This window comes from Neopsephotus bourkii, unplaced genomic scaffold (genome assembly GCF_033783945.1).
Source record: "Neopsephotus bourkii isolate Nb327-2 ecotype Australia unplaced genomic scaffold, CSIRO-AGI_Nbou_v1 NB_107, whole genome shotgun sequence".
In the NCBI taxonomy this organism is placed as follows: domain Eukaryota; kingdom Metazoa; phylum Chordata; class Aves; order Psittaciformes; family Psittacidae; genus Neopsephotus; species Neopsephotus bourkii.
The window spans coordinates 8,250,794-8,271,337 of record NW_026900624.1 but is presented as its reverse complement, the minus strand read 5'-3'; the positions used below and the strand labels follow the sequence as shown (position 1 = coordinate 8,271,337).

The following is a 20,544-nucleotide window of genomic DNA, read 5'->3' as shown; positions in this document are numbered from 1 at the left end:
GGAGTGATAGCAAAGAAAACAGAGACAACTTACTCTCCTTGATTTGCCATCCAAATACAGCTGCTTCCATCACACTCAGAGAGAGAAGCGCTTGAGTAAACAAATCAAATGGGCTTTCTGTTTCCTTTTGTTGAACCTTCCCTTTCTAGTGTTTTACAATTATAGTTGTTCTCTCACAGGGTTAAAGACGATGTGCTCAGTAACACACAGGTGACTACCTGCAAGATACTTTACTTCTTACACAGATGTGAAAGAAAAGGCAGTATTTGAATAAGCAGAGTAAGTAATACAAAATAGTTGATGTGTGAGATCAGTTACCGTTATTTTTTCATGAGAAAACTGCATTGAATACACTGATGAGAAAAATCTGTGTGTATCCCACAAGGATGTAAATCAGCAGCAAGATAATTTCTTTTGTATTTCTGCTTTTTGCCTCCTAAGAAGGGACTGAAACTTACTTGAGTATGAACTTTGGAACACACTATTTATTAAAGAACAAGTTTCAGAAGTACACATCAAAACTTCAAGACTTCAGAGGCAAGCGTCTAATTAATAAAACTAATAACAGTATTATCCATTTGAGGTTCCTTAAATTAACTGTAGTATCTTTTTCTCTTCTTAATTCATGCCTAAAATTAACCTTATAACTGCACAGTACCCATCTGTCATACAGGCACAAAAGAAAACCTCCAAGCTAGAACCTCAAATACCTACAGGAATCCTTAACAAAATGGTATTACACACCAACACTTAGCAGCTAACTAGCACCCACATGACTTCATATCTGACTAAACATCCTTTCAATCACTCTGATTTCATCACAAGAATACGGTTTTTAGTTTCATAGGTTCCTTCCTTGCAGGACAGCTCTAATCTCAGCAGCATCTCCATTACTTAGAAGCGGAAGGTTCCGCACACAAGATGCCTGAAGTTTCCTAAAGACTAGGGGAAAGGCTGCTGTAAAAGAAGTATATTAAAATAAAAAATCAGAGCTATAGTAAACAGCATGTAAGAAACAGGTTTAGGTTCAGTGAGACATTTGACTTTGCTGTCAGTTTGGTGACTTAAGGCTGTTCCCATGCATCCTTACCAAGCAAAACCCTTTGGAGCTCTGCCTGAGCAAACCACGCAGGTGAGTCCCCCAGCTATATACATATGTCATCTGAAGCTGCCCCACTTGCTGAAACCCACCCTGGCAGTGAAACCTGAGCTCCCGTCCTTCCACATCCACCTCTGGGAAACAAGAAACTAGAAATAAATCCAGTTCTCACCCAGCTTTTTTTTCACTGCATAGGACACGCAGAACTACTTTGTACTCCTATGGCATCATCCGCTATTTAAAAGTAAACACAAACATTAGTATCCTTTTTCCAGTATTCCACACACATATAAGCCAAAAGATTCCAGCTATTTGTGGAACACTACAGAAAGCCATCTGCTTTCTCTAGTTTCTTTCATTGCCCAGGGATGAGAACTGTGACCAGCTGGGAAAGTGTCTGCAATTCGAGAGGTTATTCCAAAATACGAAGGAAACAAGTTTTGTATTGCTGCCTACCTCTCTGTTTTAAACAAGGCAGTTTGAGCAACTGCAATAAATGGTTAATAATCCTTCAACAGAACAAGTATTCTTAGGCTCCTGATGTTGCAAAGATTATGCATCAAGGCAAACGCTCCTGGCCCTCATACTGTGAAATCTCTGTAAGGATTAAAATTTGGCTTAAGCAAAGAGAATGAATAATCCAGTACATTCTATATATATTCATACTCCACCCCAAATACAATACTGGGTGTGCACAGTGTTAGGAAGGAGGGTATTACTGCCATTTTTTAAGAAATAAGAGTAAATGAGTATTTACTACCCTAAGCAGCTATGCTGTCCTCCCTTGAGATGGAGTTCACACTGCAAACCCAGCACTGGGCACCAACTACCTTTCCACGACACAGTTGTTTCTGTGCAGCACCCAGTAGGTTTTGGTAGAGTTGAGCTTAAGTGTCTTAGTTGCCAGAGATTCAGAAAAAATGAAGCATCTTTAATGTAAATGTAGCTTCCCAGCACTGTGCATCAGCAATCTCTGTAACTCTGCCCTGTTCCCCACTAAATGTTTTTTCTTCCCGTCTACACAAGACCAGTGAATTATCAGCCTTCTTTAGAAGGAGAACCTCATGTCCTTAGTGTAGCCCAGTTTGTCCAGGTTGGGAATGCAAGCATACTGGATCATTGGAGGAGGTCCACACATGAGGATCAGAACATCATTCTGAGGTGGGGGCAGGTGTTCTCTGATCATGTCTTGGTTCACAAATCCTTGGCTGTACTCCCAGTCTGTGAAGAAAATTAAAGAGGGGGAAGGGGAATGAGGGAAAAAGGAAGCAATTATAGATATGTCACTTTAGGATGAAATGTGGGGGCTTGGGGTTTTTTTTAGTAACATTCTGGACTGTAGCATTTATACACTCCACTGGCACAAGTGTCCTCAAGTTATGCTACATAGGAAATCTGCCACCTCCACTTTTAAGACACAAAACTGATGTATGGAGAAAACAAGAGCTAGCTTCTAATAAAACCTGCTAAAAGCCCCAGGGAAATCTCAAGCAGAGCTGTTGAACAGAATGTGAATCTTTTTAGCTTCAGCACTATGAAGTAACATCCACCCTCTTCACCCGACTGTTTACTAGTCCACTAGGGAAAATCTAGCTGATGAAGTTGTTCCCAGTTGGAACACTCACAGTGCCATCGGTTAATACTAGGATTCAAGCTTACTCTTTGTACCCCCAGCTCTGGATACAAAAAGCTGCCGACCCAAACCTTTGGACACAGTAGGACTGACATATTTTTCTCCCACAGGTTATAAAAAGATTTCCAGCTTTGGTCCATTTCCACATATGGCAGTGAAAGTCTGCACAACAATGTTGGGGCAGGGGGGTCTAAGGAGAAAGTTTTATTGCAACTGCTAAGATCAGTTCACACTTATCAAAGAAAAGGAACGATAATTAGAAATTCCAGGATTCTCCAGTAATTGCAGAAGATGACATGACAGCAACAGACTGTAGGGAAGGCAAGACCTTTCTCCCAACCCCACTGTAGGCGTATGCTTGGTCACAACGTAAGAGAAGGCATATGGTTTCTGCTTGTTTGTCCCAAGCTACCACTGAATAGGAATGTGAATCTATCCTGATGTGGGTGAGCATGATGAGAAGCAGTAAGATAGGAAAATGACAAGGAATTACATGGAAACTATTAGGCCTTTTCACAATGGCAGTAAGTATTTAGCCTTTTCTTCCTCAAACTTGCACAGCTGAGGGAAGCACACTCATCCTCTTACCTAGACCAGCCAACTGTATCTCATTATCTCTGAAACTGAACTGAACCAAGCTGGAACAGTATTTTCAGTGAAAAGCACTGTTAATACAAAGGCAATTCCGTTGCCTAGGAAGATCACCTACAATGAACTGCCTGTCGCACAATGACAGCTAGGTAGGAGTCTGCACTTGGCCACATCTCTGTGAGACACAGTGTGTTTGACACTCCCACTGCAGCTGTCTTAATGCATGCTCTAAACATGAATGAGACAGTAAGATAACATGTTGTATTTATGTCTGTGGGAAAAGAGAAAGGAAGGTCAAAGGAAGGTCACCTTCCAGAGTAAATAATGGTAAATACTCAGGTGTAGTCATGGGAGGAACACTGCACTACCAGTACCTGAGGTGAGCCTTATAGCTTTGGAAAGGCTGCCTGATTACACCTGAGAGTTTCTGTGCATCACTGTGTGAAGAATGATGCTACTGGATGCATTCAGACATGACACATTAAGCAAGAAAGGAGCTCAGAAATATGCACACAATATAGGATGTCTCCTGGCAAACACATACTTTAGTAACTCGTAAGTTAAGCTTCAGTGGAAGTAGCATATTAGCTCTTACTTTCAGGTGCTCTGTCCAGTGTGTACCAACACTTAAAGCGACCAGGATTCTGAACCTGGATCTCCTCTAGCTCGGAACGTAACAGGATATCCTTCTCAGTCTGCAGGATAAGGAAAACAATGATTATGCTCTGCATTTAAGTGCAATCCTCAGATGACCACAGAGCATTAGCTTTTCTACAGCCCTGTAAGATGGAACGCATTATTCAACTCTGTTTCACAGGCTGAAGAGAGCAAACACAAGTTATTTCCATGACTATCCTGTGGCAGAGCTAATAAAAAGGATTATAACATTCCCAAACCCTGATCACGCAATGCATTTCCCCTAAAAAATAAAGCAAAGGAAAACCTCAAACAGAACACAGAGTCTTGTTCAGGGAATTAGTGGTAACATAAGAAGAGTAAAGCCCTCTTTTAGCACTCCCATTACAAACGCAACTTTAATCACAAAACTAACCATGACTGTTCACAAGTATCTCCCTAGCCCTCCATACCGTGCCATCCAGTCAGGAAACTGCCAGGTTCTTCACCTCTGCCACTTCAAGGTTCATCAGCACTGACATTTGTGGGTTGCTTGTTTTTTTAAACAGGACGTGGAACAAATGACTAGAAGGGTATTGAGCTCTGACTGGAACAATAAAGGCTACCCAGGGTACCAAGTTCTGTTCCTCCATGATGCAACATCACTGAAGGACAAAAGAAACCCTTATTCCCTTAACAGCAGCTGCCATTTGTGAAGGAGGAAAAAGGGTAGAGACTAAAGTGGCACTATCCTCTGCAGCCTTAGTAATTTGGCACTGAGGACACCACCACGTCTGTAACTGTAGGAGTAAGGAGGAATGTGCCAGCCACTATTGCTGAGAAGGTGCTTATTTCTGGTTCTGCAGTTGCACATGTTCCAGAAAAGCTACTACAGGGTCTGACCAATTCAGAGCATGCTGGTCAAAAGCACTGTATGAGCCCATGTACACTGCCATCTGTAATCCAACACAGTTCTTTCAGGAGGGCCAAAATAAATTGTGTTTTGACAACCTTAAAAAAAACCCAACCCAAAACCAGCCATATTTTAAACTATTAAAATATTAAAACCATCTAGTCTGTAGGCTTTCCTGACTGACCATTTGTCATGAGGCTGCTTTATATTAGGGTAGTTACTGGGTACAAGGACTCTTTAAAGCCAAGGACCGATGTTTACACAAGCTGTTGCTAATACCCAGCCAACTATTCCCCAAGTCCTCCCTGCAAGAAGCAACAGGTTTTCTATGTCACTGAAGCAGCTCTAGCCCCGTGTTAGTCATTCTGAATTACTCATGGCAAATCCTGGTCTTCTTGCCCTGACACTAACTGCACTTTATTCCAACTCCTACGGCTCAGCAGACCAGCTGCTGCAGCAGCACCAGCCAGCACCAGAGGGCACCGGCATAACGCTTAGGGAGCTGCTTTACTGCAGTAAAACATCAGAACAGGGCACCTGTTTGCACCTGCATCATAGCTTCTGGGTAGAAAAATCGTGGGTTTATAGTTCAGATGTGGTACAAAGGAAATGAGGAATGACAGAGGAGAACCTAAAGAAGATAATAAACTAAGGGCAGGCAGTAAGGTTCACTACAAAAAATGGCTCATACTCCAAAACCGAATATTCATTATTATGGAGAAATTTAAAAGCAAAGGATTAACAGCAGAAAAATATCAGGGAAAGAGGTGTTGTAGTTCAGCAGCACACCACCATTTGGGCTGCCTGGTCACTGAAGCACAGCAGTATGATAAACCTCAAAGAACAATAGAAACACATGAAGAACTGACAAAAGTGATGGAAATTAAAGGCAACAGCCGTGCAGAATCACAGCACCCATAGCTGAGGGAGCCAACTGTTAACTTCAACCCTGCTGCAAAGCTGGGGAGTTACAATTGCTGAAGGAGACACATGTCCACCTCTTTCATGTTTCCACTCACAAAGACAGCCCTGAAAGCCTGCCCAAAATATTAACAACTTGCACAAGGAATGCAGAGTTTTGAAACATTTATAAACTGAATTAGAAACAATGAGAGACAGGAAAGCCAGCATTAGCTGGGAGGAAAGTGACATTTCTTAGTAACACTAAACCCACAATTCATTACAGTCCTTTCATATGGGAAGTTTCCGACATTTCAGTTCACTTCTCCCCTCAGGGTTTGTATTCCTGCACCAGGCTTTCTCAGCAAGAATTTCATTTGCTGGGTGGAGTTCCATTAGTTAATTAAAACTTTATAAGCAGAACAAAGGACAGAATTACCTGGTTAGCAAACAGCAGCTGACAAATGGTAGGGTCATCTTTGTCTTTCATGATTGCTCGAATGATCTGCAGCATAGGTGTTATCCCTGAAAGAGCAAGGCAGGCCAATGATGTGAAAGCGCAAAGGAGCAAACAGTGAGCAAGTGAGCATGTGAGAGAAAATAGGTACAAATACATCTACCAGCTGCCAGAAACCATGGATGAATCTTACGTACCAGTCCCACCTGCAATCATCCCCACATATTTCACTGTCTTTGTAACTGGTTCAGCTTTCTTTTCAGGCCGAATAGCAAACGTGCCTGCAGAGAGAAGATGGAAAACATTAAAACAAGCAGGACACAGTGCCTGTGATCCTTTCCCAGCATGTTCAGATAATTGACTCTCTTTCAGCCCTGTCACCCTGCTTTCCCTCCATAAAGCAAGAGCAGGAAACAGACAAAGGCAAAGATGTCACAAATTAAAACAAATCCTGAAAGATAATCAGTGCCTGCAAGACACGATGATGACATCAGACACTAACACAGATTATTACTTATTCCTGCCTATAGCATCAAGCCATCACTACCTGTATTTCTATTTGTTCATGTCCCAAACCACCAGTGATACTCAGAAGTCCAGATTCTGCAAACAGTTCTACACAAAGGAATCAATCTGCTCAGAGAGTTTATCTGCCCCATGCATATTATTTCAAGGGAAAACCAAAATATGCAGGGTGTATTTTTTGTATATTTATATCCTCTTTTTGAGCTTATGTGCCAGTTTCAGCCAAATATGACAGTCTGAAATTTCCCAAAATATTGTATTTGTTGTATTCACACCTCTCTTCATCCAGGATAATATGAACACAACACACAAACTCTGGAAAAACACTTGTCTGAGTTCTGCTGCTCACAAAGCTGCCAGAAGGTTTTTGTGACACATTTGTGGCTGCACTATGCTGAAGTGAGATATTTTATATTGACATAAAAATACTTTCTACTAATAAAGCTAATTTTCATTTGAGACATTAGCATTGGACAGCACAAATATAAAATGTTTTTATCAGCGTATAAACTATGTCCATATAAGCAGAGTATGCCCTTCTTTGAGAACAGCATGATTAACAAGCACTTCCATAGTTATGTAACAACCCCCCTCAAGATGGCTTTTGACTTAATTAAGGTATGAGCAATTTCTTTTATGCAGAGATGCTAACAACAGCAAAGAATACCCACGTCTAGTGGGAGAGGGCAAGTATACTGAGAGTACCAGCCCAAATAATAGTGGCAGCCAACATTCAGTTCATGTACCAGCTGTAATTAAAATGTAGCCAACAGAGATTCTGCTCCTCTGCTCTCATGAGACCCCACCTGGAGTACCTCAACCAGCTCTGGAGATCTCAGCACAGGAAAGACATGGACCTGTTCCAGTGAATCCAGAGGAGGGCCATAAAAATGATGAGAGGAATGGAACATCTCTCCCGTGAGGAAAGGCTGAAAAAGTTGGGATTGGAGAAGAGAAGGCTCCAGGGAGACCTTACTGCTGCATTTCAGTAGTTAAAAGGGCATATAAGAAAGATGGGGACAGGCTTTTTTAGCAGGACCTGTTGTGACAGGACAAGGGGTAATGATTTTAAACTAAAAGAGGATAGATTTAGACTAGACACAAGGAAGATATTTTTGTTACAGTGTGATGAAACACTGGCACAGGTTGCCCAGAGAGGTGGTAGATGCCCCATCCCTGGAAACACTAAAGGTCAGGTCCAACAGAGCTCTGAGAAATCTGATATATTGCAGAGCGATTGGACTAGATGATCCTCAAAGGTCCCTGTCAACCCAAACCATTCCATGATTCTGTGATGCTATATAGACTTGAATCCACCTGAAAAAAAATGTGATCAGTATTACTATTGCTTTATAATGATTTTTTTTTTCTGCATGGTTTCGTCTGGATTAATTATATCTTCCAAGTCAGCCTTACCTTTTCCTTTGTAGACAAGTAGGCCACTTGGTCCTCTGAAGTCAATAGTATCCCCTATTTTCAGGCTGTCTAAGTATTGAGACATCTTCCCTCCATCAGGAAACTTCGGATGGACACCCCTAAAGTAGACCTGTTAAAAATAACAACAAAGCAATTTATCTCACAGCTCAAATACGAGCATTTCCCTTCAAATATTTAAGTACCCATATTCCTCGTGCAAAGAACACAATTACTACATAAAGGAATACTTGCAGAATTGACTGACAATAAAAGAGAAGCACTGAGTTTTCTGAAAAGCATTAAAATGCCCCTCTTGCCCCAGTTTTGATCAGATTGGACACAGACTGGCAATTTTTCCATTGTATTTCTGTAACATAGAACATATCTCTAAACAATCAAACTAACTTCTGAGAAAGATCCCTGACAGCTCAGCTGCAAAGGGATGTATCCAAATGTCGCTCTTGCAATGCCAACTGTTTGCATCTCGAAGTTAGAGTAACAAAAAAAGTGCATACCAACTAAATGAATATTCAACCATTGACCAACAGGTATCAGTGGGTGTAGTTACACTGCTGGAACTCTGCTGGGGTTTTTGTTTTAAATCCCATGGATGTGAAAGGGTTCAAGCTGAGACTAGCTACACTTTCACAAGAGCAGCATCATTTGCATGCATGAAGAGCCACACTGGGAAGAAGGAGTCTTGTGAAATGTTTCTCTTTAGGTCAGAGATTTACATTTTTCCCTTGTCATGTCTTCAACACCATGCTCATGAAGATAAGTAGGCAGTAAAAGACAAATTCATGTCCAGTTTCACAATAAATGAATAAATTGTTATTAGTTGTAAAGAAGAAGAAAACCACTTGAGTAAAATACTAAGAAAATCCAGTGCAGATATTCAGGTTTTAAACTTCTGTCAGCTTTAAATATATCTGCTTAGTCCAGCTAGCAAGAGACAAAACCCAAGTACATTATCACAAGACTCAAAACCACATTCTTGCCAATTAAATCAGTCATTTACTCTTGTCTGGATCAGTAACAATAATGATCACCACACTTACATGATTATAGTGACCATGTTACCTTCACTTCAGAAGAAACTGGCAGTTCAGGCCAGGTTAATTCCTTATTTCAGAAGGATTAAAAAGGTGTGTACACATCTGCAGGTCTACACAGATTTTGGAAAACAGCAATATGCAAATACAGAAAATTATGCAGCATCTCATGAGACACACTCACTGCAGAAGTGCTTGCAAAATGCCGTATGGGTTGTAGGTAACTCCAGATCACCCATTAAAACAGTGGAAGTCTGCAGTGGCACGCACCTGAACAGAAGCCAGCACATCAGACTTCATATAGCACTGCAAGTGTAAAGGTGGGGTCAGAAGCTGCCTAGCCTGGTAAAAGAGTGTGACATTCTCACCTTGACAACAAGATCCACAAAGCCCTTGTCGTCATCACTGGAAACTGGAGTGTAAGGTCTCACAACCAGAGCTCCATCAATCCGGGCAGACAGGTGGATATGCTGTCCTGTGTGGAGGGAAGAGAAAAAGCAGTTTGCTTTCAAAAGATTTTTCTTTTGGTGGATGTACTGATTTGGTACAGACTGCAAACTCCGTGTCAAAGTTGACCTAACAACCTTGCTTTGGGGAGCCACTTTTCCCTCTCTCATGCTCCTAGAATGTAGCACCTTGCATATTCAACCATACACAGATTCTATCTGGAAGGGCAGACAACGCTGCTGCTGATTTTATGTGTCGATCATATCTGTTCTAACGGCTTTTACAATTCCCAAAGCTCTAACTGTATGTGAGATCTTGCAAAAGATGTGGCATGTCTGTCCCATGCCGGCAAGTAAAAAGAACTCCGGAGGGGAAAACTGTCAAGTTCTGTTCACACTTCTTTATTAACATGTTAGTTATAAACTCTTAAAAGTTTTGTTACAACTGAGTTTATAACTGTACTTACTTTGATCACAAATGGCTCGTGTCTATCAGGAGGTCTTCTAGCCGCCATTGCTCAGGCTGCCTAGACATAAAGCACTTTTCTAACTCTGCTGTTTCTCCAGCTTAGGATCTGAATGCAGTGATCCCATTTCAATCTGTCACACATTCACTGAACTCTCTACAAACAGTTTCATTTCTCAATGTCCATGCTTTTGATGAAAAAAACCCACCTAGAATTAACTCTTTTGAAAGGGTTTCCTATAAAATTCCAACATACTGAAGAGACCCAAGTGAAGAGTACCTAAGGGAGGATTTGGTCTTTGTTATTTTGTCACCACTATGTCAACAGAACAAACTACCTCTTAGGATAGAATGCAGCTCTCCAAAGACGGTGCAGTTCATCTGCCTGCTATGGGAACACAAACTGGGGATTTTACCAGTCTGCCAACCCACAGGACCAGTAAGGCAAAGCAGTGGGTGAATGAACATGTGCTACCTGGTGACTTGGGAAATGAGCAACCATAACTCACTTGAAGACATCATATAAAGGTGATTCAAATAACCCTCTCAGCAAAACCTACACAGATCTGGTATGACTCATATTTCCTGCTATGGAAGACCTGAAGGCAGCTGCAGCAATCTCCCATTCCTCTTTCAGGCTAGGGGCAACCTCACCACCCCCTCCTCCAAGAAGAGCCCCCTGTTGACCACTGCAGACAGTAAACCCAGGCACACAGGACCACTTCTGGGGCATGTCTCACAATTGGTGCAAATCCCCAAAAGGTGCTCCTTCCAAAGGGAAAACACACCTTAGGCTCTTACTTGTTATAGCTCTACCCCACCCTGACAGGACAGCAGCAGGCAGCCTCCCCCTGGAGCCACACACAATCCCACTCTTAGTGAGTCACTTCTTTTCCTGTTAACACCCCAGCTAGCAGTAGAAACGAAATGCTGGTGCTGGACTAAAGACGCAGAGTGCACACCAGTATCTGTCCCATGGCTGCCACGCCTGCTGCTCCCAGCTGCTTTCACCACCCTCACCAGCTTTCAGTTCTCCTTGCTTCCCAAGTCTCACCCAGTAAACCACTCACTCAGTCACCCGCAGATTAGACCGTGCAGAGGACCCTGGGGAGCATGACTGTGCTGTTCCTGGGACTGTGCAGGGCCAGGGACATGCCTTCTCGAGCTATGCTGAAGTAACTGGCTGATCTGCCCTGATCTTACTAAAACTGGAGGAAGCCATGGCATGCAGCAGGCCAAATTCACCCCAGATGGCTTCTTTTCTGTTAGCCTGCAGGACAAGAGCAACTAGAGAGGTGAGACAGCTCACTCCTCAATGTTCATCAGGGGGCAAGGGCAGGAAACCAGCTTTGCCCTCACGGCTACTGAGCAGGATCAAGAAAATAACACATCCCAAACAACAGGGAACCTAAACACTATGGACTGTAATGCTGGAAAGATGCTGCAGGACTACCGTGAAACACCTGATTTACAGATCATTGCAACAGGTTGCTAAAGCAGAAGTCCCTATTAAACACAAGTGATAATTAAATGTTCTTTACATAAGCAGTAGGAAACAACAGCACTAAGCTATTAAGGAAGGCAACATACCACATGGCAAGGCCTAAGGAAACATCTACTACATGGTGATTAAGATGTTCCATAAGACTGGCTGCAAATTCAGAAGTGACTAGATCATCTGGTAAACCACATGTGTTAGAGGAGAATTTGCAGAGAACATGGCTTCAAGGGATGGAAAGGGACCACTGAGGCCAAGCACAATGGAAATAACACACACTGGAATGTTGAGACTGAAAAAATAAGTAAAGACCAGTGTTTGTTTCTACCGTCTTCACAGAAACAAGCTGGATGTACACCCTCTGTAAGTATACAAGAGTTCAGGCCCTGCAGATGACTCACAGCATGAGGATAATCTTGCAAAGCTCTAAATACTAGCTCAAACTATGTGGACAATATTCAAAATTCAACAGTTCAAAACATAGGAAAAAAATCCCTCCAAAACCTTTCATAATATAATTAACCACATGTGGATTCTCAGGAAGGACAGACAACACGTACCTAGAGGAAGGCCCAGAACATGATCTATAGAAGGGAGAGCAAATCGGAATCTTCTTGTGTCATGACTAACTTCCTGAAAGAGGAAAATTAATAAAGCAGTCAGCTATGGCATTGCAATTTAATTCTTGTGATTTCACTTGTAAAACCACTGCACTCCTCTGGCTTCCTGAATACCTGGGGGAGTGCAGCATCCTGACTTAAATGTGGCAATCCTGCAGAGGTCAACTCTTCATTCAAACTCCCTGAAAACTTAACTTTATCTCAAGATATTTTAGGAGCAATACAGAAATAAAAATAGAAATAAAGCAGACAAATGCAAATACTGTTTTGTATGTTTACATGTGAATAGCAAAACTTAGTAACATATGCAGACTGAGACTGAACTATAACCTTCTACACAGTATGAACATTTACACTGCCTTCTGTAAGAAGGCCACTAGACAGAAGTTAGTCAGTTCTTCAGTTCTCATTTAAGTTTAAATATACGTCAGTTCAAGGCCAAAAAAAATCATTTTGATGTATTAAAATCAGATGAATTAACTATATCAGAAAACTAGTGGCTGCCAAGATGATTATGAAGTAGCAACCTGGTCCGCTATGCTAAGAGCCTTAAAAATATCTGCCCCATAAAAATGGAATTAATACTCAGTTAAAATGTAAAAGAGCCCTCTATTTAGATAAGTACTTCATTACAAAATTATGACAGTTCTTTTACCAGGAATGTTGTAACTTAAATAAAAGCTTGGTAATGAGTAAATAAAATGTTATTTCTTATCCTGTGTAAGTTTTATCTCTTAAAAATCAGGTGACATTCATGGGATTGAAAAAGTCAGAAAAAAAGAGAGACAACATACAGCCTAATTCCTCATCCAATTTCTTTCTTTAAAGCCGAATGGGAAATAATAACCCTTCTAAAGTAAATTTCATAAACATCCTCGAAAATACTGTAGCCCTTTTTTAAAGGAAATGCTAAACAAAGAAGGGAACTGAGTGGCAGTCTAAAAGGAGTTTCTCTGTACTTGTGTCTATTCAGGAACATTAACTGCCATTGAATAATCCACTAGACAGCTAAGGTGGACTTAACACTGCTGCTCTCACACTGACCACTGCTGTTTCTGTATGAAGATTTCAGCACCAGCTAGGCCACTTCAAAGCTGGATTTTGCCAATAAATCCTTCATCTTAAGATGCTGTCTTTGCTCAAAGCCCTGTCCAACCTGGCCTGGAATCAGAAGTTTTGAAGATCAGAGTGTTTGCACCAGATTTTTGGCAAGATATTAGAAGATATTAGCACTTATTGTACGAGGTTGTTATTTTTCAGAACTAACTTCTGTTTCCAGGACACATTTTCCATTCAGGAAAAAATTTATAAACACTCATGAGTCAAATATTCCCAGCTGATCAAGGTACCACAAGCAGCAGCATCTGACCTGGCTATGTAAGAGCTGTTCCCAAGATTTGAAAAAGGCATATCAAAATAACAACAGGGTGAGAAAAATATCAGTCATTTATTAAAAAATAAAAAATAAAAATCAAGTGAACTGTGAATTCTCTTCTGTTATAAACTGCTACAGCAGAAACCTGCAAGTAGCTTGACTCTCAGAGGCATGTACAGTGCCTCAAGTTTCCCTCACCTCCTGCAGGTCAGACAGACTGTACCTGCAACCAGGTGCTACAGCTCTCATGAAAAAGTGGGGAGTATATAATAATACTATTGTTGCAGCACAGATGGGAAATAAATTCAATAATGGCACGCAGCCCAAACCACAGGGAAGCTTTCAATTCCCACAAAACCCAGGATTCAGAATGACAGTAATCCTTTTCTTTGACAAACAGAACAAATGAAAGCCAAACTATCAGCACACTCCCTGTACATCAAACAAAGCTCTGCTCCAGTCCTTTTCCAGTAAATTTCTGACTAGATCATTTATTTGAAAAGTCAACACTACAAATATCTTCAGGTGTGATTTCACACCAGAAAAGCCAAGACTTCTACCTCATGCTTTTGACGGTGAGTTTATCCAAGGGAAATCTGGACTTTTCACCTTTTATGGCTTTGGCCTCCTTCCCTCAAGTTGAGTGTACCCCTGAAAGCATCATGACTTCCATCTAGAAACCTAGTGGAGGAGCCTGGGAGATACAGAATGGCTTCTACTTTTATCAGAGAGAAAAAGAAGCTGAAACAGCTCAGGTACTGTCAGGACTACAACTTTTAAACATCTTTTTTCCTGTAACATATTAGAATACACAAATCCAGTAACAGGAATCAGTATCAACATAGGTATGACAACTACTATGCTGAACACTACTTAGCATGAAAAATCTGCCTGCTCTGCCTGACAGCATAACTCTGCCTTACAGAGAACCCAGCAGTACAGAGTGTAGGAATTTCTGCTGATATACCACATGACATGAGACACGTGACAGAAACTCCAAGACTGGTCATTTCTAAAACAGAATTCTCCACTTTATCTTGCTTGGAAAAAAGCTGCTTGCAGAAGTGCAGATCTTGGTTATATCACACAATGAGCATTTATAAACAATTTACTTAAAATGCAAGTATTCACCCTGCTGCAACATCACCCAAGATTTAAGAAGCTACAAGCATTTCACAGTACCCACGGAGAGGGCATGCTCAGCACTGTACATGCACTTACCTCCTTGTCAATCAGCCTTAATGCGTATTTCACCTCAGGATCCTGCAGAGTAATTGCAGGACGGGGATTCCTGAAAAACTTCTGGAAGATGGTGTAGATGAGCTTTAATGGGTATGTCACAACCCATCCCAACTGCAGCGATAGAGAAAGAGTGTTAGACACATGTGCATAACAAAAGAAAGTTTTTATTTTGGTGAGAAAGAATCCAGTAGATTGACATAACAATCTAAGCCCCAGAAGAAAACATGTTTCTTTGTACTAATATGAGAAGGAAGAGGAGGCATTTAAAAATACACCAGCTACTTTAATAGTTTCCTTTATAAATACCTAGTGTTATTACTCCTACGTTGAAGCACTTGTCATACCAGGAGGGACCTGGAAGCTTGACAGAAGCGAGGCTGTCACAGCTCCATGTCCTTGCTAACAGTTGGTCCCCAGATCCAGCTGTTAGCAAGGCTGAGTATGCATGCCCAGCATGCACAGGCACACATACAGAACACGTGCCCAAATATACATGTGGCTGGCCACACTGATCAACGCAGAGAGGCTCACACAAACAGCACTAATGGCTGTCATCCTGATCCCCTCCCTGACTGATCAGGGATAAAAGACATCCCACAGGCATGTGTACACAGAAATGTACACCAGTAGCTGGCTTAGACCCCAGAGCAGCTGTCCCCAGACTACAGTCCCCCAGTTGCTCACATCTGGGCATGAGCTGCTCTCGCACAGACCCCTTCACACAGGACCACATGCACTGCAGTATCACCCTTCAAGATACACACATGCCTGGCTCCCAGGCCATCTCACCCAGTTACTGGTTAGTCCAGCTTGATCTTTGCTAGCCATCACACACTCATGCTGGGTGCTGGCACCACGGACACACAAGCCCTCTGGCCCACGGTCTGGCTCCAGGCACCGGCACTTATTCTCCCACAAAGATCCATGCATGCAAAGAAGTATCCCTTCCCCAGAAAAGCAGCTATGGAGTTTAATGAGGACAGGGTAGACTATGCTGACAGGTTGCAGGACACAGCCAAGCAAGCCGGTTTACAGAGCAGGCCTGTTTATACAGGGTCAGCCCTTTTTGTTCCTTTATCCTTTTATTTTCCTCAAAATTGTTCTTCTCCAAAGGCCTCAATCACTGCCTTTGGTTCCTCCCCTAAACGTCCCACAATCCTCAAACACTCACCCCCTAAATCCCATGCTACCCCAGCCTTCAAGGGGAGCCAGCCTCCCACTGGTGCCTGCCTCACCCCTGACCCAGGGGGCAAAACAGCTCTAGGAAGGTCCTCAGCCTGCCAGTGTTTCTTTGTGTGCACCTGTATGGAGGTAAACCTTCCTGAGTTGGCTGCTCTCTTGTGATGGACCTAAGAGTAGCTGGGTGAGGGTATTACCCAGGCTCCTCCCACACTCATGCCTCTTCGCTCCTTGGTGCATGGATGTGCTGACAGGCTTCCCAACCACATCACTCAACACATGCCACTGCTTTGGGCCTTTTATATCACAGCACCTGGAGGCAACAAGACAGAGCCTTGGGCAACAAGGTCTAGTCTTAGGTGTCCATGCCCATGGCAGGGATTTTGAACTAGATGATCTTAATGTCCTTTCTAATTCAAAGAAATCACAGCACAGACCTTTATTGGCGCCAGGAGCATGTGGGGGTTCAAACCTCCATACATGTCTCCAAAGCACAGTAAATTTCAGAGTTTTTATACTTTACATTCTCATCTTGATATAATTTTATCTAAAGCATCCTCACATACAATTTGGTAACTTATAGAATTGTAGTCCTCTTATCCTACTGCACATTTCAGTTAGGGCTACAGTGACAGTCTACTGATCACCTTTTAGTTTTCAACTGCTAATACCTGGAGCTACGTGCTTAATTCTTTGCTCAAGTTGTTATTGTATCTTACCATTAGGGATGCCCCCGCTTAGAAGCAATTTACAGAACCAGATGCAAGCCATCTACAGGCCCAAATTCTAATGTATTATTTATCATGCCTCACCAGAAGGGCAGATTCCCACCCTCAGAGGGGCCCTCTGTTGAGCAAGCATTCACGTTTAGGTGCTAAGTCATGCTCATGATGAAAAGTAAAGTTTTTTCAGCTAAGGCCTAATATTTTGGTCTCATTTCCAACCAGAGCCATTCTATGATTCTGTGATTGCATAGCCTGCTGCAGGGATGAACTTCACCCTGGGGGCTGAAGCCCCACAAGATGGGAATAGGTTATGCCATCACACCACCATCTCCATGCCCAACACCATGCACAGGTTGCCTAGTTGGGAGAGACTGAGTGACCACACCAGCCCAGGAAAGCACAGAAGAGACCACAACACTGCAACTACAGCTTTGTGGACAAGATGGAAGGAAAATGTCACCTTCCCACCCAATTCCAGACACTTCAGTCACTTGGTGGGTCTACAGGGCTAAAAATGAGTCACCCACAGGCTACAAGCCTGTGCATTTGTTTCGGTTTCCAGTGCCTGTTCCCAGGGACATGTGCTGCCAGATTAGATAAGCACTGTAGCAACCTACAAAATCACCCGTGTAGGTAGATGTGGTCCTAACTTAGGACTAGAGAATAAACTGATCATCTACTTACAAAACTCCTCACCAATTCTCTAATTTAGTATTCAATACTTTAACAGAAGACAGGGGAAAGCATGACCACGGGAAGCAAGGCGAGGAGCAAAGTACTTAGGCTGTATACAGTGCACATCTTTGTCCTGCCTGGTTAACTTTCATTTCTGTTTTCAAGTGATCTGACCAGTGTTTTAGAACCTCATCTCTGTGAGTGTGACACTTCTCAGGAGGCTATAAACACTACAACATTATTATTACTAAACTGTGGCAAATGTAAAATTAAAAAAGGGACATAACATAAGCTTTCTCTTCCTAAAATGCTGCTGTACAGGTTTAAAATGTATCAACATTTGGTATAGCTTGAAGACACACCATGCCGTGCACACACTGCCTTTTTCACTTTTATTTGAAAACACTGAAACAGCTCCACACAGGCTGTTCCTGAAGAAGCTGGAGTTTACAGGAATGTTATTCCTTAATTATACAGATCCACCTGATTACTTTAGCTCCAGAAAGAACTTTTGAATCACAAAAAAAGGGGGGAAGTTAAGAAAATGACAGAGCAGCAGATAAACTCCCTGATAAGAACTGCAACAGATGCATGAGACCTGTTGGAGATAGCAAGCTAAATCCACAGCAAATGATGCTTCAAAATAAAGCATTAATGTTAAAATAAACTAGCTTCATGTACAGATGCAGGCATCTAAAACAGACCAAAGAAGCACAGCTGTGGTCTAGCAAAATTGACAGTCACTGAATTAAAAAGCTTAGGCTTGCTCCCAACTCCAACACTAATGTATGCCAGGAACAGCTGATCAGGAAGACAGGAGAAGAGCAGGTTCAAGATATTACCTCTACGTCAGCTTCTTCACCTGTGTGTGCAGAGATAAGTGCTTTCCCCATCTTTGCAAACAGTTCTGGGTCATCAGCTGTTAAGTGGAAGCTACCACAGCTGTTCAGTAAATGACATAAACACTCTTCCCCCACATGAGCATCATCATCACTTTCTGAAGCAATGCACTGTGTCTGAGTCTACTGGTACAGAATGAAGTTTAATTTTGACAAATACTTTTAGCACAGTGTCAGCCCTGTAGAAGGCATTTGTTATTTACTGTCAATTAATGCAAAAGCCTAATGGGGTTTAGCCTATACAGAAACAACAAACCTGTTAATTCAGGTAGCTATTTTAGTTCCTTACTTAGGAAGTATGAACTGATGGGCAGAAAAAAGGGGAAGAACTGAAGGCTGAATGATTACAAAAAGTTACCCATGTCAAGAAATACATTCTTGGGGTTAAAACTGATCTATATACTCTTATCACAGAGTGTATCAAGACATTTATGATGATAACCGCACTGCAATCATGGCAGCTGCATCAGAACTGGAGCAGCAGCACGAACGACTGGCTGACCACAAGGCCAGCAATCACTAAATGAAGAACTGGTGACTCACAGTTTCCAGCTGCACAAATCTCTGCTAACAGAGATCACAAAACCAGTAATACAGCAGGAATTTTTATTAATGGAAACAGACCTTTGCAGTATTAACAAAAAAGGCCTTGAGAAAAAAGCCACAGCACTGAGATTGCCAGACCCTTCCACTAAGGCATTGTGAGCAAGACAGGGTTAAACAGGTAAGCTTATGGCAGGATACTCCATCACCCAACTGCCCTACAAACACACAAACCTAACGCTGCTTTGGCACGCCTACTCTTGTGCCCTCAGCTCCACTTCTTCATTTAGACCCTACTTTTAAGTGATTTTCACAGAATCATTAGGGTTGGAAGTGACCTTTGGAGATCATCCAGTCCAACCCCCGCAGCCAAGGAAGGGCCACAGAGAGCAGTTTATTTAGTTCTAGTATTTTAAACATTCTTCTCATCTGCTTTAGAAAATGATGAAAGGATTAATGGACAAGTATTTCTTCTGCAGCTTTAGCATCTGCCTCATCCTCTTCTGTTCACATAACCTAGTAATCAACTGTACCCAAACTAGCACATGTGTCCAGCTCAGTCCTGCTCCTCTCACAAACCCAGAGCCAGAAACGTTTGAGCAAACGCATCAGAGGAAAGACCAGACATAATCAGGCTGCATCAGGAAGAAGGTAATGCCCTTAGTGACGTTTTCACGGTAGACTTGGCAGTCCTGGGGTAACGGTTGGCCATGATACCCTTAAAGGTCGTTTCCAACCTAGTTGATTTTATGATGCATGCTACAGTTAACAGCACCGCAAATCCACCGTTCGGCAGACATGATCCCCAAAGAGCTCTCCGCTACAGCAGCAACAGCTAGGCTTATGGCTTTAAAACCATCAGCACAAGTGCTGAAAAATGATTCGGAGAACGGAACGGAGAGTAGCCGCACACACCGCAGCACACAGCACCCTCACTATCACAGCTCGCACGCACAAAGGGTGCACATACGGGAACACGGGCCCCAGCCCACGCCAGCCTTGAAGAGGTCCCAGGGCCACCACATCGCGGCTGGGCACACGGCAGCGGAGGCAGCAAAGGCCTGGGGTACCCTGTCACACCGCCCAGCGGCCCCCGCTCTGCTCCGGCACCAACACAGCCCGCCCCGGCGCCGTGCAGGACTAGCGGTGAGGCCGCGCCTCTCCTCTTCCCAGCAGGCAGGCCTCGGGGCCTGAACACAGCTCGCTCCGGACCTCGGCGGGCGGAGCGGGGCAGGAGGCAGAGCCACGTAGCCGCCAACCCCCGCCCGCAATCCGCAGCCACAGGTCTCGCCGCCCGACACCGCGCCAGCCCGCACAAGGATCACTCACCGTGCTGAGCGGCGCCCCCATCACTGCCCCCGGCTACCCGCGACAGCACCGCCCAGCGCACCTCGCCCCGCGGCGGCGCGCGGAGTCCCACCAATCAGTGCCGTCACCATACCGCCCCCTGCTGGCCGCCGCCGGAGCCGAGCTGTGCTGCCGCCAGGGGGAAGCCGCTCCACGGGGAGGCGCCAGGGTCTCCGGGACCTAGCGGAGGGGCAGCTTCCTGTTGCGGAGGTCGGGGGAGGTACGGAGCGGCGTCGTAGGGGGCGTTGTCCCCGTTGTTCCTGTTAGTGCTCCTCTGGCCGGTCGCTGTGGGCGGAGCTGCGGGCTCCGGTCCCCGGCCCTTGCGGCG

At 43.4% G+C, this 20,544-nt stretch overlaps 1 protein-coding gene across 1 annotated transcript; it reads right to left on the bottom strand.

Annotated features, from left to right (window-relative positions):
* Positions 1-1,833: 1,833 nt before the first annotated feature.
* Positions 1,834-20,290, bottom strand: LOC133215614 (NADH-cytochrome b5 reductase 3). Its single transcript, XM_061359715.1, has 9 exons — positions 20,199-20,290; positions 14,828-14,959; positions 12,172-12,244; positions 9,570-9,676; positions 8,150-8,279; positions 6,406-6,489; positions 6,191-6,276; positions 3,919-4,018; positions 1,834-2,320 (listed from the first exon to the last, which is right to left on the bottom strand). Exons 1-9 carry the CDS (start codon positions 20,217-20,219, stop codon positions 2,148-2,150), a joined length of 906 nt encoding a protein of 301 aa, XP_061215699.1. The 5' UTR covers positions 20,220-20,290; the 3' UTR covers positions 1,834-2,147.
* Positions 20,291-20,544: the final 254 nt, after the last annotated feature.

Excerpts from the sequence above, each read along its gene's own strand:
- LOC133215614 (XM_061359715.1), bottom strand. The coding sequence starts at position 20,219 with ATGGGGGCGCCGCTCAGCACG. Across the intron at positions 14,960-20,198 it reads TGGGGGCGCCGCTCAGCACG|TTGGGATGGGTTGTGACATA; the intron begins GTGAGTGATCCT and ends CTATCGCTGCAG. Across the intron at positions 2,321-3,918 it reads ACTGGACAGAGCACCTGAAA|ACTGGGAGTACAGCCAAGGA; the intron begins GTAAGAGCTAAT and ends TTTTCTTCACAG.